Source organism: Mastomys coucha, unplaced genomic scaffold (assembly GCF_008632895.1).
Source record: "Mastomys coucha isolate ucsf_1 unplaced genomic scaffold, UCSF_Mcou_1 pScaffold14, whole genome shotgun sequence".
Lineage (NCBI taxonomy): Eukaryota > Metazoa > Chordata > Mammalia > Rodentia > Muridae > Mastomys > Mastomys coucha.
In genome coordinates this window covers 47,396,051-47,423,647 of record NW_022196896.1, presented here as the reverse complement: position 1 = coordinate 47,423,647, position 27,597 = coordinate 47,396,051, and the positions used below count along the sequence as shown (strand labels likewise).

At 34.3% G+C, this 27,597-nt stretch overlaps 1 protein-coding gene across 1 annotated transcript in view; it reads left to right on the top strand.

Annotated features, from left to right (window-relative positions):
- Window positions 1-6,235: 6,235 nt before the first annotated feature.
- Crisp1 (cysteine rich secretory protein 1) overlaps window positions 6,236-27,597 on the top strand; it is a 28,277-nt gene continuing 6,915 nt past the window's right edge. Inside the window, exons 1-7 of the mRNA XM_031368803.1 lie at window positions 6,236-6,281; window positions 13,704-13,768; window positions 16,872-17,006; window positions 19,974-20,064; window positions 21,708-21,856; window positions 25,959-26,056; window positions 27,456-27,544. Coding sequence (XP_031224663.1) covers window positions 6,272-6,281; window positions 13,704-13,768; window positions 16,872-17,006; window positions 19,974-20,064; window positions 21,708-21,856; window positions 25,959-26,056; window positions 27,456-27,544 — 637 coding nt within the window. The 5' untranslated portion in view covers window positions 6,236-6,271. The remainder of the gene's footprint in view (window positions 6,282-13,703; window positions 13,769-16,871; window positions 17,007-19,973; window positions 20,065-21,707; window positions 21,857-25,958; window positions 26,057-27,455; window positions 27,545-27,597) is intronic.

Sequence of the window (27,597 nt, the reverse complement as noted above, 5' to 3'; positions counted from 1 at the left end):
TGAAGTTCCTAAATAATACTATATGTCCTTATATTTCAATAGATAGTAGTTACATGTTAATGTTGGCATATATCACATAACATGAATATTGTATTACATAATTAATGAATACATACTATTAAAGATAATTCAATAAAGCAGCTTTCTATGCAAAAATGATAAATTAACAATTTTCTAGTATTCTTCTAACATCCTTGTGTTATGGTACTTATGCCTATATGTGATCTCTGGAGTACTAGATCAAGTCACAGACAGTTCCTACAGTCAGTAGATAGTGGCATATGGCTATACTCTTTATCATTTCGTTCTCATTAAAAGTACTACAAATTATTCAGCTCTTGGATCACTTGCTCAAAAATATACAAATACCGTACTTTTGGCCTTTCTACCTAGCTCTATAGACAGATAAATCTTTTTCTTTTCCATCAAAGTTGCTAATATCTTTATTTTTGTCTTCCTAATGTTACAGACATAAAAAAATTTTACATGCTACATAATTTTTATTTATGCTTTTGTGTTTGCATGCTGGGGCTGGTGGAAATCAGGAGAGGACATGAGGTCTCCAGCTTCTGGAGTTTCAGTAAGCCACTAGAGGTGTGTTCTGGGAACAGAACTCAGGTCCTCTGGAAGAGCAACAAGCACTCTTCAACCTCTAAAAATTTGATTTAAATTTTACCATAAAACATGGATGTTTGCCAACTTCAATAATCTTCAGTAAGACAATCAGGAATATACCAAGAGATTCTCATGAAAAAACAAAAGACATATTCAAATTATTAGTGAATCAACTTTGACAAACACAAAGATGATAAATGTCTGTGATCCCTGCTGCCACCTGACTACCCTTGATGAGACACCAGACTCAAGTCTGAATCACTAATACCCAGAAACTGTTGAGTGCGCTTATTGTTTGAAACTCCTAAGATCTTTTAATTATTGTTACAGGAGTAGACAAGAAATACAATTTCAATAAAAAGATGTGTATATGTTAGCAAAAGTATAAAGTTTATAAATTATAATTCTATTAGAATTAAATTATAAAACAGAAACACTTCATTCTTCATGAAGAATATTTTATTTATATGATATTTTATTTATAGATATTTAGGTATGATAGAATTTAAATTTTATGACAATAAAAATGACTTCATCAGCTAGGAAGACTTTGGAACATAGCAGAAATTTTCTGAGTCATAGTCTACTCCCAGGAAACTCTCATAAAAAAAAAAGTGTTCAGCAGCGAAAGAAAAGTTAGTAGACAAGGGAATCTTGAGATAGTGGATCATGAGCATGAGGCCATGGGAAGAACAACTTGGAAAAACAAAAATCATTTAACAATTGATTCCTCCCCTTTCAAATTCATGGTCTCTTGTTGAACTAAATTTCTAAACATAACCTGTTCAGTCTGTATAATACCACCTGTATGTACACTTGCAGAGAGGACCATAACGCAGTGTATAAACCAATGTGTGCACTCTTGCCAAGGTAAGGTCTTCTCTTTCAGTTTCCCTCAGTTCATACTTTGTGTAGGACTGAAGACTTGTGGACTCTTCTTTTCAGTTGCCATGTTCATTGGTATCATCCTTGTTCAGTTCATGTTTGAGAAAATAGTTTGTGAAGACTAGAGATGTAGCTTCTGACATTATTAGGAAACACAAACTCAAAACAAGTACTTTGGTCCTCTGGCTCTTATAATCTTTCCAGTCCTTTGTTTGTAGTGTTTATGGTTTGTTAGATATGAGAATGTTTTGCGGATATATCCATTGGGACTGGGATCCACAAGTGTGGATCAGTTTTCTTTAATGGTTGGCATTTGCTTCAAAACAAAGTTTCATTGATGAGTGTAGACTCCACTTATCTTTGGCTATAAGAACAAGTGTTTATAAGTAAGTAAAAAATGAATTTAAAAATTATATAACATTTAAAATGGTAACATTTGAAATGGAAATAAAGAAATATCCAAGAAAAAAAGAAAAAATGTTTTTGTGTTGCTAGCATTTGGAAGACTGAAATAAAGATATTAACAACTTTGATGGGAAATAAAAAGATTTGCCTGTCCATAGAGCCAGTTAAAGAGGCCTAATATATGGTATTTATATATCCTGAGCATGTGATTCAAGAGCAGAAAAAAAATGTTATGTTTTTAATGAGGTTGAAATGATAAGGAGTATAGCCATATACCCCTATCTGTTGACAATAGAAATTGCCCATTACTTCATCAAGAAACGATTATGCTGGTTTAGTAGAGAAGTATTGTACATAGTCTTCCAATAATCATGACTTTAATAGCACTAAGTTTACAGTATTAGGCATCTTAGTGGACTCAAAAGAAACATTTTGAATGCACATATAAGCATGAGAGTCTCACATGAGATGCTGCCAATTTTAAATCCTGTACTATTAGTTTTTCAGCTAGAATATTTTTGAGATTAAAAAGCACTTTTGATCCTATTTAGCACATAGATACTGGGTCTTTGTTTCATAATACATTTATGCTTACTAAACGTTTGGTAGTTGATTTCTGAGTGAATGATTGATTTTAAAGTTTCTTTTAAATGCATTTATTTTAATGAACAGGATGTGTTCACAAACACATTAGTCTTTATTTATCTCCCAAGGGTTTTTTGGGATAGCTCCAATTTAAAATACTCTATCATGTTGTTACATCATATGTTAAACCAATGTGTCTTGATTCTTTGTTTTAGGAGAGAAGTCACTGTAGATCATTTTCTACTATGCTAAAATGCTTAAGCAGAAAGAGAACAATTTATGAAAACGGGAGGGAGATGAGCAGAAGCAGCCAACTGGCACCATGTTTGGGGCTTGCATGCAAATCATGTTACTCTGTGCTTTCCAACACTTTCCAAATTCTTTTGAAACCATATTTAGTCTGGATAGCAACTCTATATGAAGTCATCAGTGATATAAATACAGACAGCACTGTGTTGGGTAGAGCAATGCCAGAGATTGACAGGACCAACAGAAAAAAAAAACCAAAAACAAAAACAATTAAGTTTCCATAAACAGTTGACTTGGTGTTGAGTCAACATCCTTCTTTGTAAATAGCAGTGTAGCAGGAAATAAATGACAATCATACATTTCCAATACACAAACCAGGCTGGTCTACTGAAGAAACAACATCTTTCCCAGTTTTCTTCTTACAACATGGGCAAATAAATTTTTCAGTAATCTATGCACTTTACTTTGACAATCAAGCAAAGTTCCTTGCTGACAAAGTTTAAATAACTTTTACATAACTTTTGGTACATAACTAACTTAATATCATTCTGCCAAATTCTGGTTACAGGTGAGCAAGTTTGGAGGGATACTTAGTTTTCATTTCTTGCAGGCTATTTCCAGGTATCCATTACAACTTCCTTACTAAGGCCAGAAAATTGTTTATTAAAAGCCTCATTTTTTTTCTTTCTTTTTTTTAAATTAGATGTTTTCTTTATTTATATATCATATGATTTCTCCTTTCCCAGTTTCCCCTCTAAAATATAAACAAACAAACAGAAACAAAAAGAACAAACCCCTGTTGCCTCCCCCCCTCCCCCTGCTTGCCACCCCTACCCTCTCCCACTTATTGGCCCTGGCATTCCCCTACCCTGGGATACAGAACCTTCACAGGGCCAAGGGCCTCTCCTCTCATTGATGATAGACTTTGCAATCCTCTGCTATACACATGCTGCCAGAACAATCAGTCCTTGGTTGGTGGTTCAGTCCCTGGGAGCTCTGAGGGTACTAGTTAGTTCATATTGTTGTCCATCCTATGGAGCTGCAAATCCTTCAGCTCCTTTGGTCCTTTCTCTAACTCCTTTATTGGGGACCCACTACTCAGTTTAACGGATGGCTGTGAGATGTCCCTCAACAGAGGAATGGATACAGAAATTGTGGTACATCTACACAATGGAGTACCACTCAGCTATTAAAAACAGTGAATTTATGATATTCTTAGGTAAATGGATGGAGCTGGAGAATATCATCCTGAGTGAGGTAACCCAATCACAAAAGAGCATACATGGTATGCACTCTCTGATAAGTGGTTATTAGCCCAGAAGTTCAGAATACAGGAAGAACAACCCACAAACCACAAGAAACTCAAGAAGAAGGAAGATCAAAATGTGGACATTTCATTCCTTCTTAAAAGGGGGAACAAAATACCCACTGGAGGAGTTGCAGAGATTAACTATGGAGCAGAGACTGAAGGAAGGACAAGTCAGCCTAATATAGCTATCTCCTGAGAGGCTCTGATAGTACCTGACTAATACAGATGTAGAGGCTTATTTTTTTCTTTTAACTTTCATTTAACTCCCATGTGAGTAGTAACATGGGATAACACATTACTACCTATTTTGTATTTTCTTCCCTTATAGACTCAAGTCACCTTCTCTTTTAAAAAAATGTATTAATAAATATTTTTATTAAATGTTTTATTAATCTACAATGAAAAATAGAAAAAAGGCATGGAGAGAATGTTTTCGATATAATTTTTTGCACAAAGGTATACATATATAAATGAATATATATATGTGTGTATTGAAAAGTTAAAGGTATATAAGCAGAGGGTAGATAGATAGATGACAGAGAGGGATAAATAAGAACAAATAAACATTCTAGTTGTTTGTGTCCTTTTTTAATGTGTGTCCTGTTTTAATCATATTCATATTAAATGATGCATAGGCAAAAGGGGATAAATAGGACAGGCTCCTGAAAAATTCACTTGAGTAGGGCAGTGGTGGCACATGCCTTTAATTTCTGGATTTGGGAGGCAGAGGAAGGCAGATTTCTGAGTTTGAGGCCAGCCTGGTCTACAGAATGAGTTCCAAGACAGTCTGGGCTATACAGAGAAACCCTGTCTTGAAAAACAAAACAAATAAACAAAAACAAAACAAAACAAAACAAAATAAAAAAATTCACTTAAGTACAGTTTTGCTTTTTTTGTATGCAATCAGAACCAAGTCAAAGAATTCCTGTCCCTCTTCTTTAATGATTCTGGAATAATAAACAAAATTAAAAGCAAGTGTATGACAAATTTAAAGCATTCATTCAAATGTGAGATTTCTATTTTTATATGTGGTTTTGGTCTATTGGCATGAATGGTCATCTTTTTTTCTTTTAAAAGCTCTTTTTACTTCTTATCTTAAACTCAGAGACATCTGGATAGTTAGTTTTCCTTTTGAGATTTAGTACAAACCTACATAATAGTTCCAGAATTTTAAGGCAGTTTGTTATCTCTATATACTTCTGTTTTTTTTTTTTAAATCAGTATCTTCTCATAGATATTTGTTTTCTGTAATCACTGAGATCCTTATGAGAGTGGACTAGCTTTCCTTGCATCTTTGGATCATCTCAACTTATCTGGAATAACATAGCATCGTCTCATTAATGCACTGTAAGCAGTACACACCAGGCACTAAAGAAAATCCTCAGTAGATTTCACACTGTGTATTTGTTTATCATAATCATCCAAACACGCAGAAAATAACATACTTAATACTACAATTTTAGCAAAAGACTGGGGAAATGATGCAGTAGGTAAAATCTTTGCCAGACACATATTAGGACTAGAATTCCATCCAATACAGAGCACCCAAATAAACAGGTGTGACTACTTACACTCTGTTTTAATCCTTGCTCTGAGGATATGAGGTCAGGAAGATTCCTGCGATTTGCCCGCCCAGTAGTATAGACTAATCACAGTGAGAAAATTCATCTCAAAAAAATGAGTTGTGGAACAATCAAGGAAGATACTCTCCATTCATTGACCCTTGACCTCTGGCCTCTACTCACATAAAAATCTAAGTGGACACACATGTGAACACAAGTATATAGACACATAAACATACATATTTATACCACACACAGAGAACACATACTTAAAAAATATTTATTTTTGAGTTAGAGAATGAAATAAAACTGACAAAATATTTTCATTTTCTTTCCCACTACTGAGACTTTCAGGAATCTTTCTATTCTTTTGTGATTCCATGGATCCTGCAGCTAAGTTTTACAGTTTGTCCTTAGTGCAAAAATTTAACACTGATAAAGTTGTCTAGGTCATATGTTCTAGAAATATGTTCATGATCCTGTCTTGAAATCTATGTGCTATAGTTTTGTTGTGAAAATGTGATAAAGTATATCTGCTGCTCTTCCTTGATCTACTGAGGCAGCGCCTCAGGTACTGACTGCCTCACTGAGCAATGACATTTCCTCATTAGTATGCAGTACAAAGACCAAGTTCGTATCAGCACACAAATTTGAGAGCTACATGGATGTGGGTAAGTTATACATTATATTTCAGCCCATTTAATTGTAAAAGAAATGCACATATAACAATTCGGCAGCATTTTTATAAAATTGATTACATGTAAAGTTTATTAATGTTGACATAATCTAAAAGGTCCACCATTTCTGCAATCTTAGCAGGATATGTGACCAATACATTCTGTCCAAGATAATATCACTTTCTGAATTCATTCTCATAAACAACTGGAATAAGAGAGCACCAATTTGGACATCTTTACTTAAGTTTTACATTTTATACATGTATATATTTTAAGTATATTCCTCTCCCTCATACCTCCTTCCCCTTCCCTATCTCTCCTTTCCCCTTCAATTAATCTCTTTTCACAATAGACAGTTTCACTGCTACTTGTCTGTCATGTATCCAAACATGATTTTTATGTACCTATGTTATATGAGAAATCACAAAAGAGAGAAAATGTGTAACACTTGTCTTATGAGATTGTTTTAATTCATTTAACAGGATTATCTAATGTTGCTTCCATTACCATGTGAAAAACATGACTATGTTCTTTCTAGCTGAAAAGGATTTGATTATATAGTGTTCTATCTATATGTGTGTAGATAGAAGAAACATCAACACATGTTTAAAAACGTCTCTGAAATATGTTGACTTGAAGCTCTTTGGGTAAATACTCAGGAGTGGTACAGTTGTGTCATAAGATGAACCTATTTTTAGATTTTGAGACCCCTCCATACTGACTTCCAGAGAGGGTAGACTAGCTCAAATCCCCACTAGAAGTGTTAAACATGCAACTGTGGGTTAGTGGAGTCTGGACACATTTTATTTCATCTGAATATATTTGAAACTGTGGTCAAATAAGCAGTTAGCAGAGGAGCATCGTAATCCTGCACATATTTTACATCTTGGGGAATCATGAACCTTTTTGTGGATACTAGGATAAAAACTTTTACTTTACATAAGAAAAGCAATCTATAGAAAAAATTGTGGTCTTGGGAGAGGAGGGCTACTTTTAGCTGTTCAAATTTTTTCTGTAGATCTTCAAGGCTTCAGTGTCTTCGTGCGAGATCTTAAAAATCACACATGTCTCTTCCGGTCACTCTGGAAAATTGTTTTTATTTTGGGCTTGTACCACAGTAAGAGCTAAGGTTTTAAACTCTACTAAATACAAAACAAAGAAAGAAAATGACTTTATATATTTGTGTTTATTTAAAAAATACTAGTAGTGATGAATTATTTTGAAATATACAGTTAATATGTTTGAAGTTATTTAAAATTTATATTGAGAAAAATATATTTTCACTATTGCTGTAGATGAGCATCCACATAAGACTGTTAAATCTATTGTTGTTCTATATCAAACAACTTTTATAATACTTATTTTTATTGTTATAATACTTTATACATTTTAAGGAATCTGACAAAAAAGTTATTGTAGATATTGAAGGGGGTATCTGAAAGGAGTTGGGGTACAAAAGGGAAACAAAAATGTGATTTAATTCTATCTACTTAAAATACATTTTTAAATGTTAACAAATTCAGATAAATTGAAATCATGTAACTTTTCTCATCATAATGAAATAAAAGTTAAAAAAAAATCACACATGTCCCGCCTTTCCTCAGTATTGTCTATTCTCTGTGCCTTCTCCTTTCTCATTCCTCTTGTGATGGTATTTTTGTTCTACTTATGTTTCCCATCATGTATGGCATTCTTCTGTTCTCTTAGTACGTATTCTATACTGTTTGTGAGCACATATTTATTTCTGTAGTGGATTTTAGCACAGAAGATAATGAAGTAAATGTAATACAAAAATTAAAAGGGGAAAGCAAAAAGCTGATTATTTATTTCAAAATTTTTTACTAGACACTCATATAGTGAGTTATTATCAAAATAAGTGTGGATTTAGGACAAACAAGTATAGTCTGCTCTAAATAATGCATTATTTGCTATTAAATGTATGGCGTGTAAAACATAATTTTTGTTTAAAATGTGAAGTAGAGTTCAAATTCATTATTTTTGTATTAAATATTCCACTGAATTTTCTTTATTCAATTTCATGTTAGCCTTTGTCTTAAATCATATAATAATATGTATAAATTTGTATCCTATAATATTCTCTTGATCAGTTTATGACACCAATGCTGTCCATGCCTAGCATTATAGTAAGTTTTAATATTTAGTAGTACAACTCTTTAAGCTTTCAAGTATAAAATTTTCTTCAATATTTTATAAAGTTTGGATCAATGTTCAGAAAAAAAATTCTTTCATAATTTGTCTGTTCAGATAACAAGATATTATCAAACATTCATGTACACGGAGACACACAAACAGAATTTAGTAAGTAAAACTAAAACTCTACTTTTAAAACATTTGCTAAATGAGATATACAGATATGGGTCAGCTATTTCATATGCCCTCCTTCTAAGGCAGAGATTACTGAGAAAGAGGGTGAAATAATTATATGAATCAAGGATATTGTCTATGAGAATATTGTCTTCGGGATACATCAGGGATATTGTATAAATGGGGCCTGTGACATAACAGATAAGACATCGGTTCTAGCAGCGACTTCAAGACAGACAATATCCCAACACAAAGACGGAAAATTTGCATGGATTTCCACTTGTAGCTGGCAAATGATGTCTTCTGGAAAAAAAACAGTCAGTTTTCTTTAAAGATATGATCCTTGGTAGGTTGATCAGACTTTAATGCAAGATCCCATATTGAAGAATATATGGCCAGCAGAAATTGTGCTTTATGGGGTTAAAATACAAACAAAAAAACAAAGAAACAAAAAAAAAAGAAAAAAGAAAAAAAGAAAGAAAAAAATGATACACAAAGTTGAGTAGTTAAGGAAAGAAAGGAATGGGTCTGGAAGTAGTTGATGTGAAGGAGGTAAATATGGATTTTTCAAGGAACTAACAAAAATGAGAAAAGGATTTTAAAAATAAGCCACAAGCTAATAGAAAGCTGATACATTTTGAAAGCTTATCAAGAACATATGGATAATTCATATAAATTAATAAGAAAAGTATAATGAAGTAATTGTAACAATAGACGAGAATATTGAGTAAAGACTATACAAAAGATGGTACCTAGTGTCTGATAAAACATTAGAATATACTCAGTATTATTAGTCACAGGATAAATATAAGTTAACATTGTAATGAAATAATGTTATGTGCAACAAAAACAAGTAAAAGGTGAGGATAGGAAGCAGAAATTGTTTTTTAAAAGGATTGAACTGCTCTGGAAAATCATTCGTTAAAATGTACTAAAGGAAGCCGAGCTGTGGTAGAGCATGCCTTTAATTCCAGCACTTGGGAGGCAGAGGCAGGCAGATTTCTGAGTTCGAGGTCAGGTTGGTCTACAGAGTGAGTTCCAGAACAGCCATGTCTATACAGAGAAAACCTGTCTTGAAAAAAAAATGTACTGAAGGAAAGAAAATCACTTATATAGCCCAATAGTTCTACTCTAGTTATAGAATTCACCCTCAGAAAAGGAACATGCAGTTTGTACCAAAAGATATATCTATAAAATATTTCTATAAACTTTTCCTAGAATCCCAACAAAAATCCCAAAATATCTCTGAATGATAAAATGGATACATTTTATCCTAGATACATATTATATGGTAGATTGCTACATAGCTATTGATAAATGCAAAGTCTTCATATGCACCATTAATAATTCATGTAGGCATATTAGCAGAGAAGCTAGCATTGAAATATACATATATCAACTCTAGAAAGGTTAAGTATTTATGAAAATAATGCATAGCCACCAAGATCAGGATGCTGTTTTATTTGGGGGCTGTAGACACAATGGGACATAGGGAACCTACTTGGATATTAGAAACACTGTATGTATGGGTTGTTGTACACTTGATACAGGTGTACACATATGTACAAAGTGATCAAGCTGGAACACTGTGCGTTGACTGCTTTCCTGTAGTCTGCTGAATGTAAGAGTTAAGGTATTTGCCAAAGAAAAGATTAAATGTGGGAATGGGCTTTTGGTAAGGTATATTTTTATCGGTTATTCAGTCAAGGCAAGGAAGAGCCTGTGCCTCATTTTAGTTGATAATGAGAGGTCATGTTCTAACAATTCCCAGATGAGAAAGTATGATCAAAGGTCTGCCACAGGGCACTCTGCCTGATCCTCCTCAGCTTTTCCCCACACCCTCTATCTTTCCTCTCACTAAATATTAACTTTTAATTGTTCATGGCCCATTTGTCCAAGCTTAAATTTAGGACAATAAGTTTATGAGGTCAATTTTTCAAGTTCAGATACTGTCCATTTTTTAAAAAGAATGTTGACTAAAACTTGCACATTTTGGACAAAGTATGTGTGTTGAAAAAGAAATGCTGAGTTTATTCTCCTTTGTTTCTGTTATAACTGAGTTCAGCATCTCAGATAAAATGTCAGCTTTGTTTACAGATTTGCAATCTGTGGTCAATGGAGAGTTCAATGGAGAGTCATGCAAGATACTCTGGATGCTTTGCCCTGGTCAGTTCATGGATTAGATCATGTCTCAGTGATCTAGTGAACAAGACTTAGACTAGACATGCAAGGCATCTTCTCTGAGATCATTTTTTCTCCAAGTCTTATTCAGCTTCTGATTCATGCTGTCTAATCCTTATCTTTAGAGCAGCATTTTTGCTGATGTCAGCCTCTAATTCTACCTGAAACCACAGTCTCTTTCTAACCCTTCAGTATAGCCTTTGACTTCTGATTTTGAGTTGTGTCTACCAGCACTACCAAAGAGATCCACAATCTGTAATCTCATATACTCATATCTAGACAAATAGCAATCTTCTCACAATTATATGAATTCTATTTTCATTCTAAAATCCTTAATGCCTTCATGATGGTTAGGTATTAAATAGTATCTTCTTATTTCAACTTGATTACTCTAAGTGCTACTTGAACTTTAAGCAACCTAACGTGATTCCCCTATGTTCTTTGTACTTACGATTCTTTAAGGAACATTAATATGAGTAGTAACATTCTACCTGGCCACAAGCCCTGAAGCCAAAGCAGGACTTGGGATTTGAGATTTCTTTCTTAGGAGATCTCCTCACTTCTGTTCAGCCAAACTAATCCTTGCTAAACCAAAGTTCTTGGTATGAGACCAATTTGCTAAAGTAACCATAATCCTACCTGAAACCAGTGGTCCCATGATCATTTATCAGAGGCCAGACAGGAGTTGTTTGTGATTTATGTATATTGTTCACAGATAATAAGACACAGGTATATAATACAGTGTTCAGTCCTTTATGTATGCTACATAAAACAAAGACTTTTCATCTATTTGTGACTTATCTTTGCATCTAAAATTGTTTTACATGAATATGTGCACATACATATGTTTCAGTTAATCATTATGTGGTAAGATATGTTTTCTAACATTGCCCCTTATCATTAACTGAAGACAATTTATAGTATATTATATGCCTTTACATTCATGATATGAGGTAAGTTAGCAGATTGTAGCATTCTGTGTTACCCACCTGGGTTAGAGGTCTGTTAAAGATTTTGGCTCTTTATTTTGATGCAGGCTGTTCCTATTATTTGAGTAGACATGTTTGCAGTTTTCAGTAGACTCTCGGTTGTAGTAGGGTTGTGGTGATGTCATCTGCTCAACTAATATTCTAAACTCTCAGCTCTATCTCCACTCTGTCTATATTGGCTGGGTAATGTCTGTAGCAAGTTACTATTCAGACATTAGTAACCATGAAGTAGGCACTTATTAAGTACTGATTGATTTAAGGAATAAAAGGCCCTCATGTCTATTATCATGTTCACTATTGCAGTGATAACTAGAAAAGAATAGAAGAGTAGGTAAACAGTCATGGTGACAATAGTGGTTAGTATCAGATTGTTAGATGGATGTAGAGTATGGGAGTATACATGGGGATAGGAATAAGAGAAGGGAAAAATAGGATGGATACATGGGGGATTGAGTTAATGACAGACTAGGAAGAGGAGAAGATGTTTTAGATATCACAAATCAAGTCTGTCTCTAGGCTTTGGGGATATATAACAGTAAGAAAAATGGGCAAAGAGGAAAAAGAAACAAAAGGACAGAAGAGAGAGGGGAGGGAGAGAGAGACAGCAAGAGAGAGAGAGAGAGAGGGGGGGGGAGGGAGAGGGAGAGAGGGAGAGAGACAGAGACAGAGACAGAGACAGAGACAGAGACAGAGAGGAGCAAACCTAGCTAGATCAAGCTAGAACAAGAATGCGAGTAACAGAGTGAAATAGGAAAGAGATAAACAGTATAAGACAGTGTTGGCCTACTTCACTGACCTAATGAATTACATAGATAAGAAACAGCTGGTTGGAGCAGAGATGGACATAACTATAAGATAATCAAATGGCTGGCTTGAATGTTGTTTTCTTCTTGGCAGCTCTGTTGAATTGTCTCTCTGTCCTGGTCTGGGCAATGCTGTGGGAAATGTTCTGAGCTAGTTGTTACTGGCCTTTCTCTTGTCCAGTATCCAGATCCAGTTATGTGTGATAAATATTGCATGTGGTTGATTGTGAGAATGTGGGAAGCACTGGAGAAAATGGGGCTGTAGAGAGTGGAGTTGATGAAAAAGGAATAGAAATGCTACATCCTTCATGTTATATATATTTTTTTCCAGAGGACATGGGACATCTGAAAGCAATGACAGGACAACCATGTGCGTATGGAAACAAGTATAAGTACTCCTGTTTATTATTCAATTCTTCACAAACTGATTAGGTTGCCTTTCAATATTAGAAATTTCCATAAAAGGTAACTAGTAGGTTTATAGTAACACACATAATAGGTTGTCAGAAAAAGTGTCACATTAGTGTCTTAGAATTGATTAACTGTATTAAATAAGAATAAAGATCCATTAGTTCTCATTTTGTTACAACAAAAAGACAATTATTCTTATCCAAGTAATGGAAATGTACAAAATATCTTTAAATCACACACATACATGAGTAGTAATAGGATCACGTGCCTTCTGTGTACTCTTTGAAATAATACCTGGCTGATGGAGTCTATCTCATATGCTACAGATGTTGTCTCTTGACTTTTTTATTTACAATTAGGCACCTTTGGGATTAACTTAAATGAATGAAGAAAATGTAGAATATAATCTCTCTTAGCTTTAATCACTTGGCGAGAAACCTAAATGCCATTTGCTACTTCAATTCCCTATTAACACACAGCTGTGTATATCCAGACTCCGGAGATTAAAGAATTTACATTTTGTGTCCATATTATTTAAATCAACTGAATGTTATTTTATGAGTCCCCTTAGCTAAGACATAATATTGAACTTTATTTTAATGTCCCTATAACAAAAATCAAACAATGTAAAAGTAGTTCAATGTTTCTTAGAAAATAGTTTTTACACTATAAGAATAATCTAAAATTCTGTTACTTATATTTTTCAGGTACGGCAATGAAGCTCATCTTGTTACTGTTTGTTGATGTTTTTGTTCCTGCTGTGACTATCAGAGTATGTAAAGATTATATGTTACATAACTATATTTTCTTTATGAGTACCCAACAACACTTTGATGAAATATAGAGGGAGGGGAAGGGTATATCAGTTATTCACATACTTCATATAATGATGCAGCTAAACAAGTCTCATTCTGTTTTATAAAAATATTCATTTATTTATTTTATGTATATGATTACACCTGTAGCTATCTGCAGACACATGAGAAGAGGTCATTGGATCCCTCTACAGATGGTTGTGCACAATGTGGTTCCTGGGAATTTAATTCAGAATATCTGGAAGAGCAACAATTGCTCTTAACCACTGAGCAATTTCTTTAGCCCAAACAATTTCTATTCTTAGTACAGCAGAACCAAGAATGAAACCAAAGAACAGAAGGCCTAAGTGAACGTTCAAGTTTAGAAGAATTTTATGAGGGTTAAAGTTCAACTTTCACTTTATCTCATTGGGCCCAAGTCTATGCCTTTTAAAAATGATAAGAAAAATAAATAAATAAAGGAAGGGAGGCTAGCAAAGGATGTGATACAGAAGAGAAGGGATGGAGGAAGAGAAATATTAAAAGCATAGATAAGAATTTCTTTACAATTTACTCATGTGTTTTCATAACCAGATAGAAGAAAATAGACAAATAATGTTATTGTTACTTTTCCTCCCACATAACCATGTCTTCAACTAAGGTATATTCTTTTTGATTTTAAGAATGCTAAAAATCGGGGGTTGGAGAGATGGCTTAACATTTAAGGGTACTGACTGCTCTTCCAGAGGTTCTGAGTTCAATTCTCAGCAACCACATGGTGGCTCACGGCCATCTGTAATGAGATCTGATGCCCTCATCTGGTATGTCTGAAGACAGCTGCAGTGTACCCACATTAAATAAATCTATAAATAAATAAATAAATAATTCTTTAAAAAAAAGAATGCTATAAATCAAAATTAAATATGAAATTGAAAGGTACAAAGATGTGTGAGAGACTCAGCCATGGAATCAATGTATGATGCCTGAATCTGATTGCTCATAAAAATAAAACCTTTGAGCTAGCAATATAGCTCAGTACTATAACATTTGAATTGTTTGTATGATGTCCAGAATTCAATCCCTGGGATTACAAAATAAGATAATGATGGTGATGATGATAGTGTTAATGATGATGACTTCAATATTCATAGAACAAAACCAAGATCTTCAGTGGTAAAGTAGGTATAGTGTCTTACAGTTTGTGACCACTGAATGACAATTAAGCATTAGCAACCAGGATAAGGCATGAAAAACTATATGGACCTTAATTTACTTCATCTAGTGATATAATGACAATGTCAACAGATTTTTTTTGTAGAACTAGACTGTGTGCGTGAGTGTGTGTGTGTGTGTGTGTGGTGTGTGTGTGTGTGTGTGCATATTGTTTTTCATGAGCCACAGGGAGATGTTCACAGTGGAAAAAAAAATAACATAATATTATTGTCGAAAGATTATTGTCATCAGCTACTGAAGTGATGGATTGGTATCAGTATACCACAATGTCCATGTCTCAGTGATCCTCTAGAAAGCTAAATATAGACTATCAAGCTTTATGGAAGATTTCTTCAAATTTCCCTTTGATTCTCTGCTTGTTTCACTTCTTTTCATGGAAGGACATCTCACCACCAAAACTAGAGGTAACATAAAGTATAGGCTGTATTAAAAAGGGAAAGAAAAGTGGGTAGTTAGAAACCCACATGTGCCTTTGTGATGTGGTAGTCTATGATAATTCAACCCAAGTTTGGAACACACACACACAAAAAAAAGAAATTATGAGCACTACTAGAGTTCAGAGAAAAAAATCAAAAGGACCTAAGATGTCATAGGTTTCCAGGCAGATATGTGGATATTAGACCACTGGATTGATTAAAGAAATCTGGGTGTACAAGATGAATTCATATACGAGATTCAATTTTCATAAAAGTAAGTGAAACAATCTCAGAAAAATAGACATTCCTTTATTGTTTTATTATAAAGGTTATAAATATTTGGAGATGATCAGTGAGGCAAATGTTATGTTTTTCATTGAAATAAAATGCTCAGAGGTTTGTGCATTCTTATGAGCCTACAAATTTTGTTTAATATATACTAGAGCTGATTGCAATGGCAGAAGAAACCAGCTTGTGATCTTGATCCCAGGAAAAGAGTTGGTGTCTGGCGAGGTTCCATGGGAATGCATTCTCTTGACCTGAATGACTTCTGTTTGGTCAAAGCAGTATTCTGGATTCTGACAATTTTTAAATTTATCTCAGTAAAACAGTGGTAGCTAAGGAAGAAACATACACCATTCAAATTACACATTATTTTTGATAATGGATAAAAAGAAACCTTAGGAAGTATTTGTGTTTTAAACAACACATATAAAAAGACCCAGTGTGTCAACTAATGCAAACACAGACTATTTTAGAAAGCATTATTTCTTAATGAATTACAAAGTAAAATGTATACATTTTTAAGAAATGAGTCATACATTCAAAGCTGCAATAGGAGTTTGAATTTTACTTACAATTTTTAATGCACCCACTTGTTTTTAAATCCCACTGGGTTTTTTAGATGTAAACATAAGAGAGATATAAACCTGGAGGGTGAAAAGAACACTTAGTCAATGCTCAAAATACACTATTAATCTTTGTTCTTACACACACATGCACACACACATACATACACACACACACTTTGAAAAGGAGTCAAGTATGCATTGTTCATTTGTGGAGTACAGGCATTGCTTTCAACAGCTATATGTATAGAGAATGAGCTAAGGCATAGAGTCATTCCATGAACAAGAGATGTCAAACTATGGCCTTTGTGATTCCTATTGTCCAATAACAAAAACTTCTACTTGACTCTAAATATGAATTATAAATTTGAAAATTTCTAAGAACAGTATAATTTGTGTACTGTTTTCAACAGAAAAATGTAGAAATCCTTAAAAATTGAATATTAATAATTCCTAAATACTAAACATAATTGTTTTTTCACTGTAACTTCAAATTTTACATTGCCTAAATGTCTATATGTAATAGACTTCATGTGACAAGGGCCACTTCATAGAAGTGACATGAATTAATAATTTTCTGGTAGCCTCTCAAACTGGATAGAGCTCTCTATAATAAACTGATCACGGAATCACAAACTGAACCACAAGAGGAAATCGTCAATACACATAATGCCTTCAGGAGAAAAGTGTCCCCGCAAGCAAAGAACATGCTGAAACTGGTAAGTCTAAAGCACAGCATTAGTGGAGAAGCAAGGGATATTGGAGGCCTTTCCTATATTGTTATTTAGTCCTATGTACTGTCACTATGCCAGTTGTTTGGTCATCACAACAAATCTATGTCATAACAGTAGAAGAAACTGAGTCTAAGAGGATGTAAAAAATTCTCTCACGTACATCACAGAACAACAATTCTGACTCAGCCCCAAATTAATGTTGGGTGCCTTCAGATGTGTGAAATGTATTTGAAAATCAGGCTGTCCAAATTCATAGCTAAAAAAACTTGACAGTTATTGAAAAAACGTAGTAGTAAATTTCATTGAATTCCATAGAAATTTAGGGATCTGGCCTTGGCAGTGCAAAAACTGATGGCTTCTATCACAAGAAAAATTTAGGGATCTTGGACAGTCAAGAAGGATGAAGTTCAGATAATGATGCAGGCCTTAGAGCAGGAGTTTTCAACCTATAGGTCTCAGCCCCTTTGGGAGACACATAGTAGATATGCATTATGGTTTATAACAGTAGCAAAATAACTCTTATGAAGTAGAATCAGTGATTTTATGGTTAGCTGTCACCACAATAGGATCTGTACTAAAGTGTCACAGCATTAGGATAGTTGAGAAATACTGCCCTAGATGGTGATCATGATTGACAGTACACACTTGGAAATGATGGAAAGGAAGCAACAAGAGAAAAAGAAATGTAGTTTCTAAAAAAAATTATCTCTGGACCACTGTAAAAATTAATACTATTATTTCATAAACTCTTTTAAAACCATCAGTTGTCAAAGGTATCCATGTTGGTGCTACTGTTAATAAATGGTCTTGAGCTAGCCATAGTGATTTATATCTAGAATCACAGTATTCAGATAGATTCCCAGGCTGAGCTAGAGGATCACTGGGTGTTCAAATCCAACCCAGGCTACATGGTGAGCTCCAGAAAATTCATTCTTATAGCTACTACAAGTACCTAGTTTATTTAAATTTGCACTACAATTGTATCCATTTCAAGGAGTCTCAAGTACATGATCTCTTTTTAAATTCTAAATCCTTCAATCAAGCTGGGGATCCCCAGGAACTTTGATCTTAATTATATTAAGATAATTTCCTAACTCCTTTCTACCAGATGAACAAATAACTATTTCTAGAAAGGCCTCTCTATTGACAAGTATTATTGTATACAGAAAGTAATTTTGTTCTTTACAATTCCTTGGTTAGACACACATATCAAAAAGTAATCTTCCTTATTTGAAAAACGGAAACAATTAAAATATGTTTTGGATGCTAAGCCAACGGGAAGAATAATCCTATAAGAGAGCCACTAGGTGGCAGCATACACTCATACAAAGATAATTACTATCTTTTCTCTGTCAGACTGAGAAAATTGACCTTTACTCTGAAGAGTGATGGCAATAATTCTAATGTTGCTTCCTGTATTGTTATTAAGTCCAGTGAAATGTGTGTTATAAACATTTTGTTAAAACACCAAGCTCAAACCACAGAGTCAGAAGAAACTGAGTCCAAAAAGAGTTGCAATTGTCTGTACATCCTTAGAGAATTTATACAAAAGTCTGTGAGCAAACCAAGTAAATTCTGTAATTGTTGACAGTGTAATGCACAGGCTGTGAGCAGACTGTGATGGTGTTGGTTGCAGGATTGTCAGAATGTCAGTGCTACTCCTATGCAGGTATTTCTGAGTGGTTTATAAAATGATGCTTCAACTGAGTATATATTACACTTATTCCACCCACAGGAAGAGCTCAGACTACTCTTGATTAACTGATTCAAATTCTCTGTTGTGTGACCCTTAAAAGCTTTGGAACTCTAGTTTTGGGCTGGAGAGATGGTTCAGCAGATAAGAGTACTGGCTGCTCTTTCAAAGAACCTGAGTTCAACTTCCAACACCCACAGTGGAGCTCACAACTGTCTGTTACTCCTGTTTCATGGGATCCAACCTGAGCACACAGACACACATGCAGACAAAACAGCAATCAACACTAAAAAATAAAGTATTCAAAAAAATTTCACACACAGGAAACTGAGTTACTGCAAGTGTGGAAGAATACAGTTAGTAACAGTGTCTAGGAACATTAACTCCTTTGCTTTAATCACTACTTGAGGCAGGGGTATATATGACTCTGCTTGAATTCACAGAAGTCATTTGTGTGCTGAGTGCACATTTTAAGACTCAGAATATCACAGGTTTATTGTAAGGGTTGCCGACTGAACAAAGCTTTTGGAATAACTTACACATCATCTTTACAGAAGCTGAGACTCTAAAAGGTGAAATGTCAAGCCTGGGGCGTTTCTTGTTTACATCTCTGTTGTTGTGATAAAACAGTGAACTAAGGGAACATAGAGGAGGGGGGTTATTTGGTCTAAATTCCAGATCACAATACATTGTTGAGAAAAGGCAAGGCAAGATCTAGCAGAGGCCATAGAAGAATGCCTTACTGGCTTATTCTTCATGACCTCCCGTTTGTTTTCTTTTATCACTCAGAACACATACAATCACTGATCAAGAATAATTCCCCAAAGGCATGCTCCCAAGTTATTATATGATGAAGGCAATTCCTCAGGGGCAGTTTTCTCTTTCCAGATGACTCTATTTTTGTATCAAGTTGACCACTAGCCAGCATTGAGGTAAAACAACTGACAAGTTATTGGGTTAGCTTTCTGATTGTTGTCTGTTTTCCTGAAACTCTTTACTTAAATTCTAAGAAACAAGTTCTGGTCTGAAGGTTAGGGCCTAATTTTAAATTTGTAATACAACAGGAAACTGAAATGAATTACACACTTGTCTTCTTTATGTTCCTACTAAAATATTTAAGGAAATGTCACCATGTAAAAGTTCGGTTTCTGCAAGGAAGGACGTAACGAATTCCACATTATATTTTTTTATAAAAAGCAAGAATCTTAGGTTGAGAAAGCTAATTTTATTGTGTTTCTGGGTATTCTATTGCCTTATAGTATTGGAGTTCAGCTGCCGCAGAAAATGCTAGAATCTTGGCGAGGTACTGTGACAAGTCAGAGAGTGACCCTCTTGAGAGGCGACTACCAAGTATGTATGGGTCTGCATGACTCAACTTGTATTAGTTTTTCCAACACTAGAATGAAATTCCTGGGGGTGGGGAGATCACTTTAAAGGGAGGAGGTTTATTTTTAGTTCATGGCTTCAGAAAGTTCAGCCCACGGTTTTTTAGCTTAAATGATTTGGGGCAGAACTGAGGCCACATAAGATGATGGATGGTAAAGTGGAGGATGCTATTCACCTCAATTAGAAAAGAAGTAGGATAGAAAGAAAAAAAACTAATAGGTAGAAAGTATACTCTTGACATGAATGCCTTCATAGTTCTAACTCTGTCAGATTGGCTCCATTTCTCAAAGTGTCTATAGCCCACTCATCCCCAGGATCCAGGGAATAAGCCTTCAACAGGTGAGACCTTGTAATACAGTTTAGACACAAATGACTTTTAAACAAAAAATGTTAACGAATAAATTACATCTCAAAAAAAAGGCATGCATGCAAACAACTAGACAATAGTACACTAACAGATTTAATCTACACTGATCCTCAACTATCCTTTCTAGTAGATTGTAGCTTGATATCATTGTTTTTAATTTTTAAAATTTGGATACTTTTATTTTTGGAGTCTAAGTTCTCATCAACAGGAGGAAACCATGATTAGCAACATTAAAGGATGGAGCATGTCAGGATATCTAGGTTTTCCTTCAAACCTCTCTTAGTTGTCCATAATTTCAGAATGGGGGATTTCCTCAGTTCGGGGGCACTAAGATATGAGGTACTCTAAAAGTACCCAGATAAACAATTTTGAGTTCTCAAAGGTAGGCTCAGTTTTGTCATATAAACTAAATAACTACTACTCAATTTTTAGTGCATCCTACAGAATTATGTAACATTTTAAGCAATGCTCTCTTCCAAACTAACTTTAGAAAATACAAATGTAACTTCATATCTATAGATTATTGAAACTCTTATGCCAAGGTGTTAAGCAATGGGGGTATCTTGGTATTTTAGAGAAAGACAGATTATTCCTCAATATCATATCCTACATAATGCATGTATGACAAATGGATCCAACATTTTTTTATTAGCTATCTTCTTTATTTGCATTTCAAATGTTATCCCCTTTCCTGGTTTCCCCTCCAAAATCCCCCTATTCCATCTCCCCCCCAACTCAGCAACCCACCCACTCCCACTTCCCTGTCCTGGCATTCCCCCTGCACTGGTGTATCAAGCCTTCTTAGGACCAAGAGCCTCTCCTCCCACTGATGTCCAACAAAGCCATCCTCTGCTACATATGTTGCTAGAGCCATGGGTCCTTCCATGTGTACTCTTTGGTTGGTGGTTTAGTCCTGTACCCTCCTTGCAACTGCTTTCATCTCCAGAGCTGGTTTACTTTCAGCTCCCATGTGGTCATACAGACCTACACCATCATCCTTGACCTGATAAAAGACAGCGTTTGATATCTGCAGTCATGATTTTAAAGCTTGCTCATCATCAGTCAGTGCTATTTCCCACCACAATTGTGAACAACATGCTCACTCAGTAAACAACTGAGTTTATTTCCAGTTTTAAAACAATCAATAGGTGATCATTAAAACATTTGTGAAATAAAATGAGGAGAAACTCTGTGTTGAAACTTATAAAAGATATTACACAGCCATCTTTCCTCATTTCAGATACATTTTGTGGAGAAAATATGCTTATGGAACATTATCCCTCTCCCTGGTCAAAAGTAATTGAAATGTGGTACAATGAGTCCAAGTACTTCAAATATGGAGAATGGCCATCCACAGATGATGACATCGAAACTGATCACTACACTCAGGTAATCTGTATTCTTCCAGATATACACATGACTGGATATATGTGTCGGTAAAAGGTAAGTACTGGTTTTCTTCTCAGGCCTAAGGAAAATGACCCTTGAAATCCCAACAATCTAGTTCCCAGATTGTAACCAGGACAATGAAAACACCACTTGACTGAGTGCCAACAGGGGTAATTCCACCTGAGCTCAACTTTTTGTTGAAGTACAGGGGGTTGGTAACTATTCAGCTAAGAACAGTGTCAGCCTTGAACATATTTACATATGAGCAATAGTAAAAGATCTTAGTAGGTTGAATACACACCATATATGTGTCTAGATCTATATGTAATAGTAATGATTAAAGAAGGAATGAAGAGCTCATGGAAGGAGTTTGAAGTGGGAGATGCAAACTGCTCATGTATGAGGTTCTCGGTAAACAGAATTTTTTGGTTTGTATTTTTACGATTAAATGAAAGCAAAAGGCAAGCAGTAAAATTCCAAATGCCTAATACTCCTGTTAGAATGTTTATATAGGTTCTGGAGATCTGTACTCTGGTCCTCATGTGGGAAGGCAAATATTTTGTCAAATGAGCCATTTTCCCAGCCAACTTAGCTTCATTAGCATGTTTTAATTGTATAAAGTAAGTTTTATCATGAGATTTCAACATGCAATGTATGCACTGATTATATTCACTCATTTTATTTACTATTTATTTTCTCCACTCCATTTCCACATCCACCATCCTAATGATCCCTCTAATGTCATGTCTTTTTTAACACATGGAATTCATATGTGAGAGAAAACCCAGTCCTTGACTTATGGAGACTATCTATATTCCCTCAAAAAAAAAAAAAAAGATTCACAGCTCTCTATATTTTCCTGAAAATGGTATGTTCTATTGTTCTTAGTGTTTGAAAAACTTTCTTCTGTATCTTCCTAACACATTCATCTGGTACCAGATATCTAGGCTGGCTTGCCTATTGTTAATGGTACCATTGTAAAGACAAGAGTACATGTTTGTATTGTATGTTGGCCATGATTTCCTCATATAAACAACCAGAAAATATTAAACTTATGGAAGTTCTCCTTCCAATGACTTAAGTTAACTCTACACTGAATCCCACAACGGATGCCCAGTTTATGTTTCCACCAGCACCATGCAAGAGTCCTTCCTTTCCCACATCATCAATAATATTTGTCCTTTTACTCTTCTGGAGGGGAATCATTGTGAGAGCAGTGACATGGAATCTTAACCAAAATATTGATTAAATTTCTCTAACAGCTAAATATGTTGATCATTTTTCATCTATCAATTGGACATTCATATTTCTTTCAAAGTACAACCAACTGATGGTTAAAATGTTCAAAACCTGACATTGTCGAGGAATGGCATCAATTTCAAACCACATCAGATCTACTTTAATTTCTTTCAGTTAATTAATATTCTATAAATATTTGAGGCTCCTTGTTAAAGATTCTAAGTAGTTTATTGTTATCTTGCTTTTTAAACAGAACAATTTTCTTAACTTAATTTTCTTTTTATTCATTTAGTTTTAGTGTTATAGAGTGCTAGTTATAGAGTGCTAGAGAGTGATTAATAGGAATAGAGAAGGTGTTCACAACAGAGACAGGGTGATTATATTACCCATTATAAAATTTACATTTATATTAAGTGCAGGAAACAATCAGTGGAGGAAAACAGAAAAGGGATTGACTTAATTTGATTAAAAACTGGAATGATCATTTGCCTGCCATACAGAGTCTAAGTTAATTTTAAAGGAAAAAAATCCTAGAATCTCTAAATACAATATAACAAAATGTATACTAGAAGAAAGAGTATTTAAAGATTTAAAATGGAAAACATTAGAATATAGTTATTGTTCGCAAAGCAGAAGACTCAGAAACGTTCACTGGTCAGTCTAATAACTTACATCAAGTAAATCTTAGTTAAGATTGACATTATAAGTTCCCAAAGATATAACTCAAAATAAAGTCATTAATGTATGTACAGAATTATTAAATAAATATCAGCAAAATATCTTTTCTTTCAAGATCAATACCACTGAACAGAAACAGTATGTGCAAAGAATCTAAGATACCTTAAAATTGAACAGTTTAATCCAGTGATTTATAATACCAAGGGGTTGAAAGAGAGCCTAAGAAAGAAAAACAGTCAAAACAGTGATGACGTAACCCCAGTCTTATAACCTATTCATACAAAAGCCAACTTTATCCTTTTCTTCTATCAAAATAGCTTTGGCTTTTTCAGTCTTATGCAGCAATTTATCCCATGGACTTTGTATTTATCAAAACAATTCAATGCCATATCAACTAAATTATAAAAATGACTGTTCACATTTGTCAAAGGTGCTTAAAAATGTGTAAAAATTATGTACATGTAAGAAACATCAATTAAAAAAAAGAGAGGACACGAATTTGAAAAATAAGTAGCAAAATTATATAACAGGGTTTGGAGGAAGAAAATGAAAGAGGAAAATGCAAATACTGTAAAATTATCATAATTTTAAAAGCCAAAGAAATAGTTTCAAAAATCAAAGAAATTGGCCTTTATTTGCTTAAATTTTAAGAGAAAAATATTGTTATTATCTGTAGAATCATAAGAATACATTAATATTCATTTTTTCACATTATTTGTATATTTTCTTGGATATGGACTGAATGAATAAATGGAAGAAATACACTCACTACTCTTAAGACTAATCAATATATAGTGTAAATATGACAAAATAGATTTTCTAATATATTTTTTATTGCAATTTTTTCAAGTATATATTCTATATCATTCAGAGGTTAACAAAGTTTCATAAGGAAAATGCACCTTTAGGGGAAAGAATGAGAAGGGAAACTTGCAATCATTGAGTTTTTGCATCATCCATTAAATACTTCCTGGTGTGAAGAGAGACTGACACCTAGGATATTTGTGAAGAGAAAGTAATATTTGAGAAAACACTGTGATAGAAAGAAGAAAGAAGAGGAGGAAGAGGAGGAAAAGAAGAAGAGGAAAAGGAAGAAGACAAAGAAGAAGAAGAAGAAGAAGAAGAAGAAGAAGAAGAAGAAGAAGAAGAAGAAGAAGAAGAAGAAGAAGAAGGACAAGAAGAAGAAGGACAAGAAGAAGAAGGTGGAGGTGGTGGTAGTGAATTAAGAAAAAACCTAGTTAAATATTTTAGTATTGTATTGGCTGAGAGAAATCTAGCCAGGCTACTACCCAGGTTTCAGAAGATAATGGGTTCCATTGCATCACCCTATTTCCTTCTCCAGCTTTTTAAATATTGTAATATTTAACCCTTACCATACAAATGCATGTACTGGGCAGCATTATTATATCCATCACAGATGAGAAAATGAAACACTCAAAAAGAAACTGCTAAATCCAAACCAAAGCAAACCAAAACCAAAACCAAAACAAAATTAAAACCAACCAAACAAAACCAACCAAAAAAACAAAATTATTACCTAGCTCACAAGTACAGAGATGGAATTCAAGCTTGGTTCATTTCCATTAAAACCATTTAAGTATTATACCCTATGCTAAACACTGTTCTTGGGTTTGATCCTTACAGAAATAACCTTTATCATATTAGCATATTCATGGTACATGTTTGACATGGAGAGAATGAGCTGAGTAGATGATACCAATTCTGGTTTTTAGTGGGAATTAATATAACAGGATTCTTGTTCCATTAAGATGACCTAAACATATAGCATAAGATATATGAGTTTTTCATATATCTGTCTTCTGGATAAGACAAGTAGAATGCAAACCTAAGACATGATTTCCTATTTAAGATTAACGTGTGTGTGTGTGTGTGTGTGTGTGTGTGTGTGTGTGTGTGTGTGTGTGCGCGCGTGCATGTGTGCAAGTGTTCCCATACAGGTAATAAGAAGGCCTTGGATACCTGGTATTGGATTTAGAGATGGTTATTGGCAGTCCAGGTAGATGGTGGTGTCAGTCATGTCCACTAAAAAAGAAGCAAGTTCTTTTAAACACAGAGCCATCACTTTGTGCCCTGCATGCTTACATATAATATCGATAGTGGTGCTGACATTGTAGTCAGTATGGAATATGAAAATCTGCCATCAAGTCATCTCTTATCTTTGCAGATGGTCTGGGCCTCTTCCTACCTCATTGGCTGTGATGTTGCATCATGTCGCAGGCAAAAGGCAGCTACATATCTCTATGTGTGTCACTATTGCCATGAGTATGTAATGCCAGTTTATTATTCTTTCCAAGTATCTTATTTTCCTATGATAACTTTGACTAATGTTTCAAATATTATAAATGAATGTTCCACATTTTTTTTCTAGTTAGTTGGTTAACAAAATGTCACAAATATACCCAAAATGTTTCATTTTTCATCATTATTTTACTAAGTAAGTTATGAGAGATATACCCATTTGGACAATTTATTGGTGATCTTAGTCATTCCCTGGAAAGAGTTATTACACAGGGAAGTGAATTTGAACTGGGTTAGGCTAAGAAAGGATATTCAGGCAAATGGTGCTCCCTGTGTTGTGCTTTGGGATCCCAATGGTGACTTGTACATTTCCTTTAGAAATAAAATTTATGTCACTCTGGGGAGATGGCTCAGCAATTTAAAGAACTCTTTGCTCTTGCAAAGGACAAGAATTATTCCCAGTACCCAAGAACAAGAGTCTCAGGATTGCCCATAACCCCAGCTTCAGGAAATTCTATGCCCTCACCAAACCTCCATTGGTACCTATACACTTACACATAAACACACACAAACACACACACACATATGTATATGTATATATACAATGTTTTATTTTAATGGATACATAATTTTAAAGGCAATATATGCATATATACATGTATATATGTACATATAATACATGCATACAAACATGCATACACATAAGTACAAACAAAAATAGAAACCTTTTAAAATAAATTAAATGTACTTATTCTAAATGCTACCATCACAGGTACTAGACATAAAATCTAGAACATATAATCCAGTGTTTCGGGGAAAGCAGATGTACTCCTTGTACTAGTAAATACATTTATGTAACTTTAAGAGTGGCACTAAGAACTGCATGTGATCTAAATAACATTTAGATATTGATAGTCAAGAATTTTTGCATTTACTGAAGTTTCAAATATTTCGTTATCTATGGATTTCTTCTATACTCTTTCCTACACCCAGTAATTTCTTTAGTTTTTTTATGTTTATGTGCTTTTGTGATTTATATAGTGCAAAATGAGATAAAAAATGCTAATGGTTTGTGTACTCTTTCCCCTAAACTCTGTTTTCCACCACACTTTTCCAAGTTCTTGATTAAAGTCCCACTTGACGGATTTGATTGTACAAATATCTGGAGTCCTGTTAGCACATGATTGCTCAAAGATGGGGGAGAAGTAAGTTCAAATGTTCATAAACAGAACTGTTAGGGGATGAGTGCCAAGGCAGCACTAATAGCCATAAATCTAGATCACATAGCCATTGTAAGTATTAGCTCTGTTTGCAAATATGGTTAAACAATCCATCTTTTTAATTGGCTGTTGACAGTGGACGTAAGTTAATATTTTCCCTTGACAGTTTTCATTATATCTCAACTTCTTTTATTTTTTTAAAGGGGAAATAATCAAGACACATTAAATATGCCTTATAAGGAGGGCTCACCATGTGACGATTGTCCAAATAACTGTGAAGATGGACTCTGCAGTGAGTTGTCTTTGTTGTTTCATTTAGATTGCCTGATGTTGGCACATTAATAT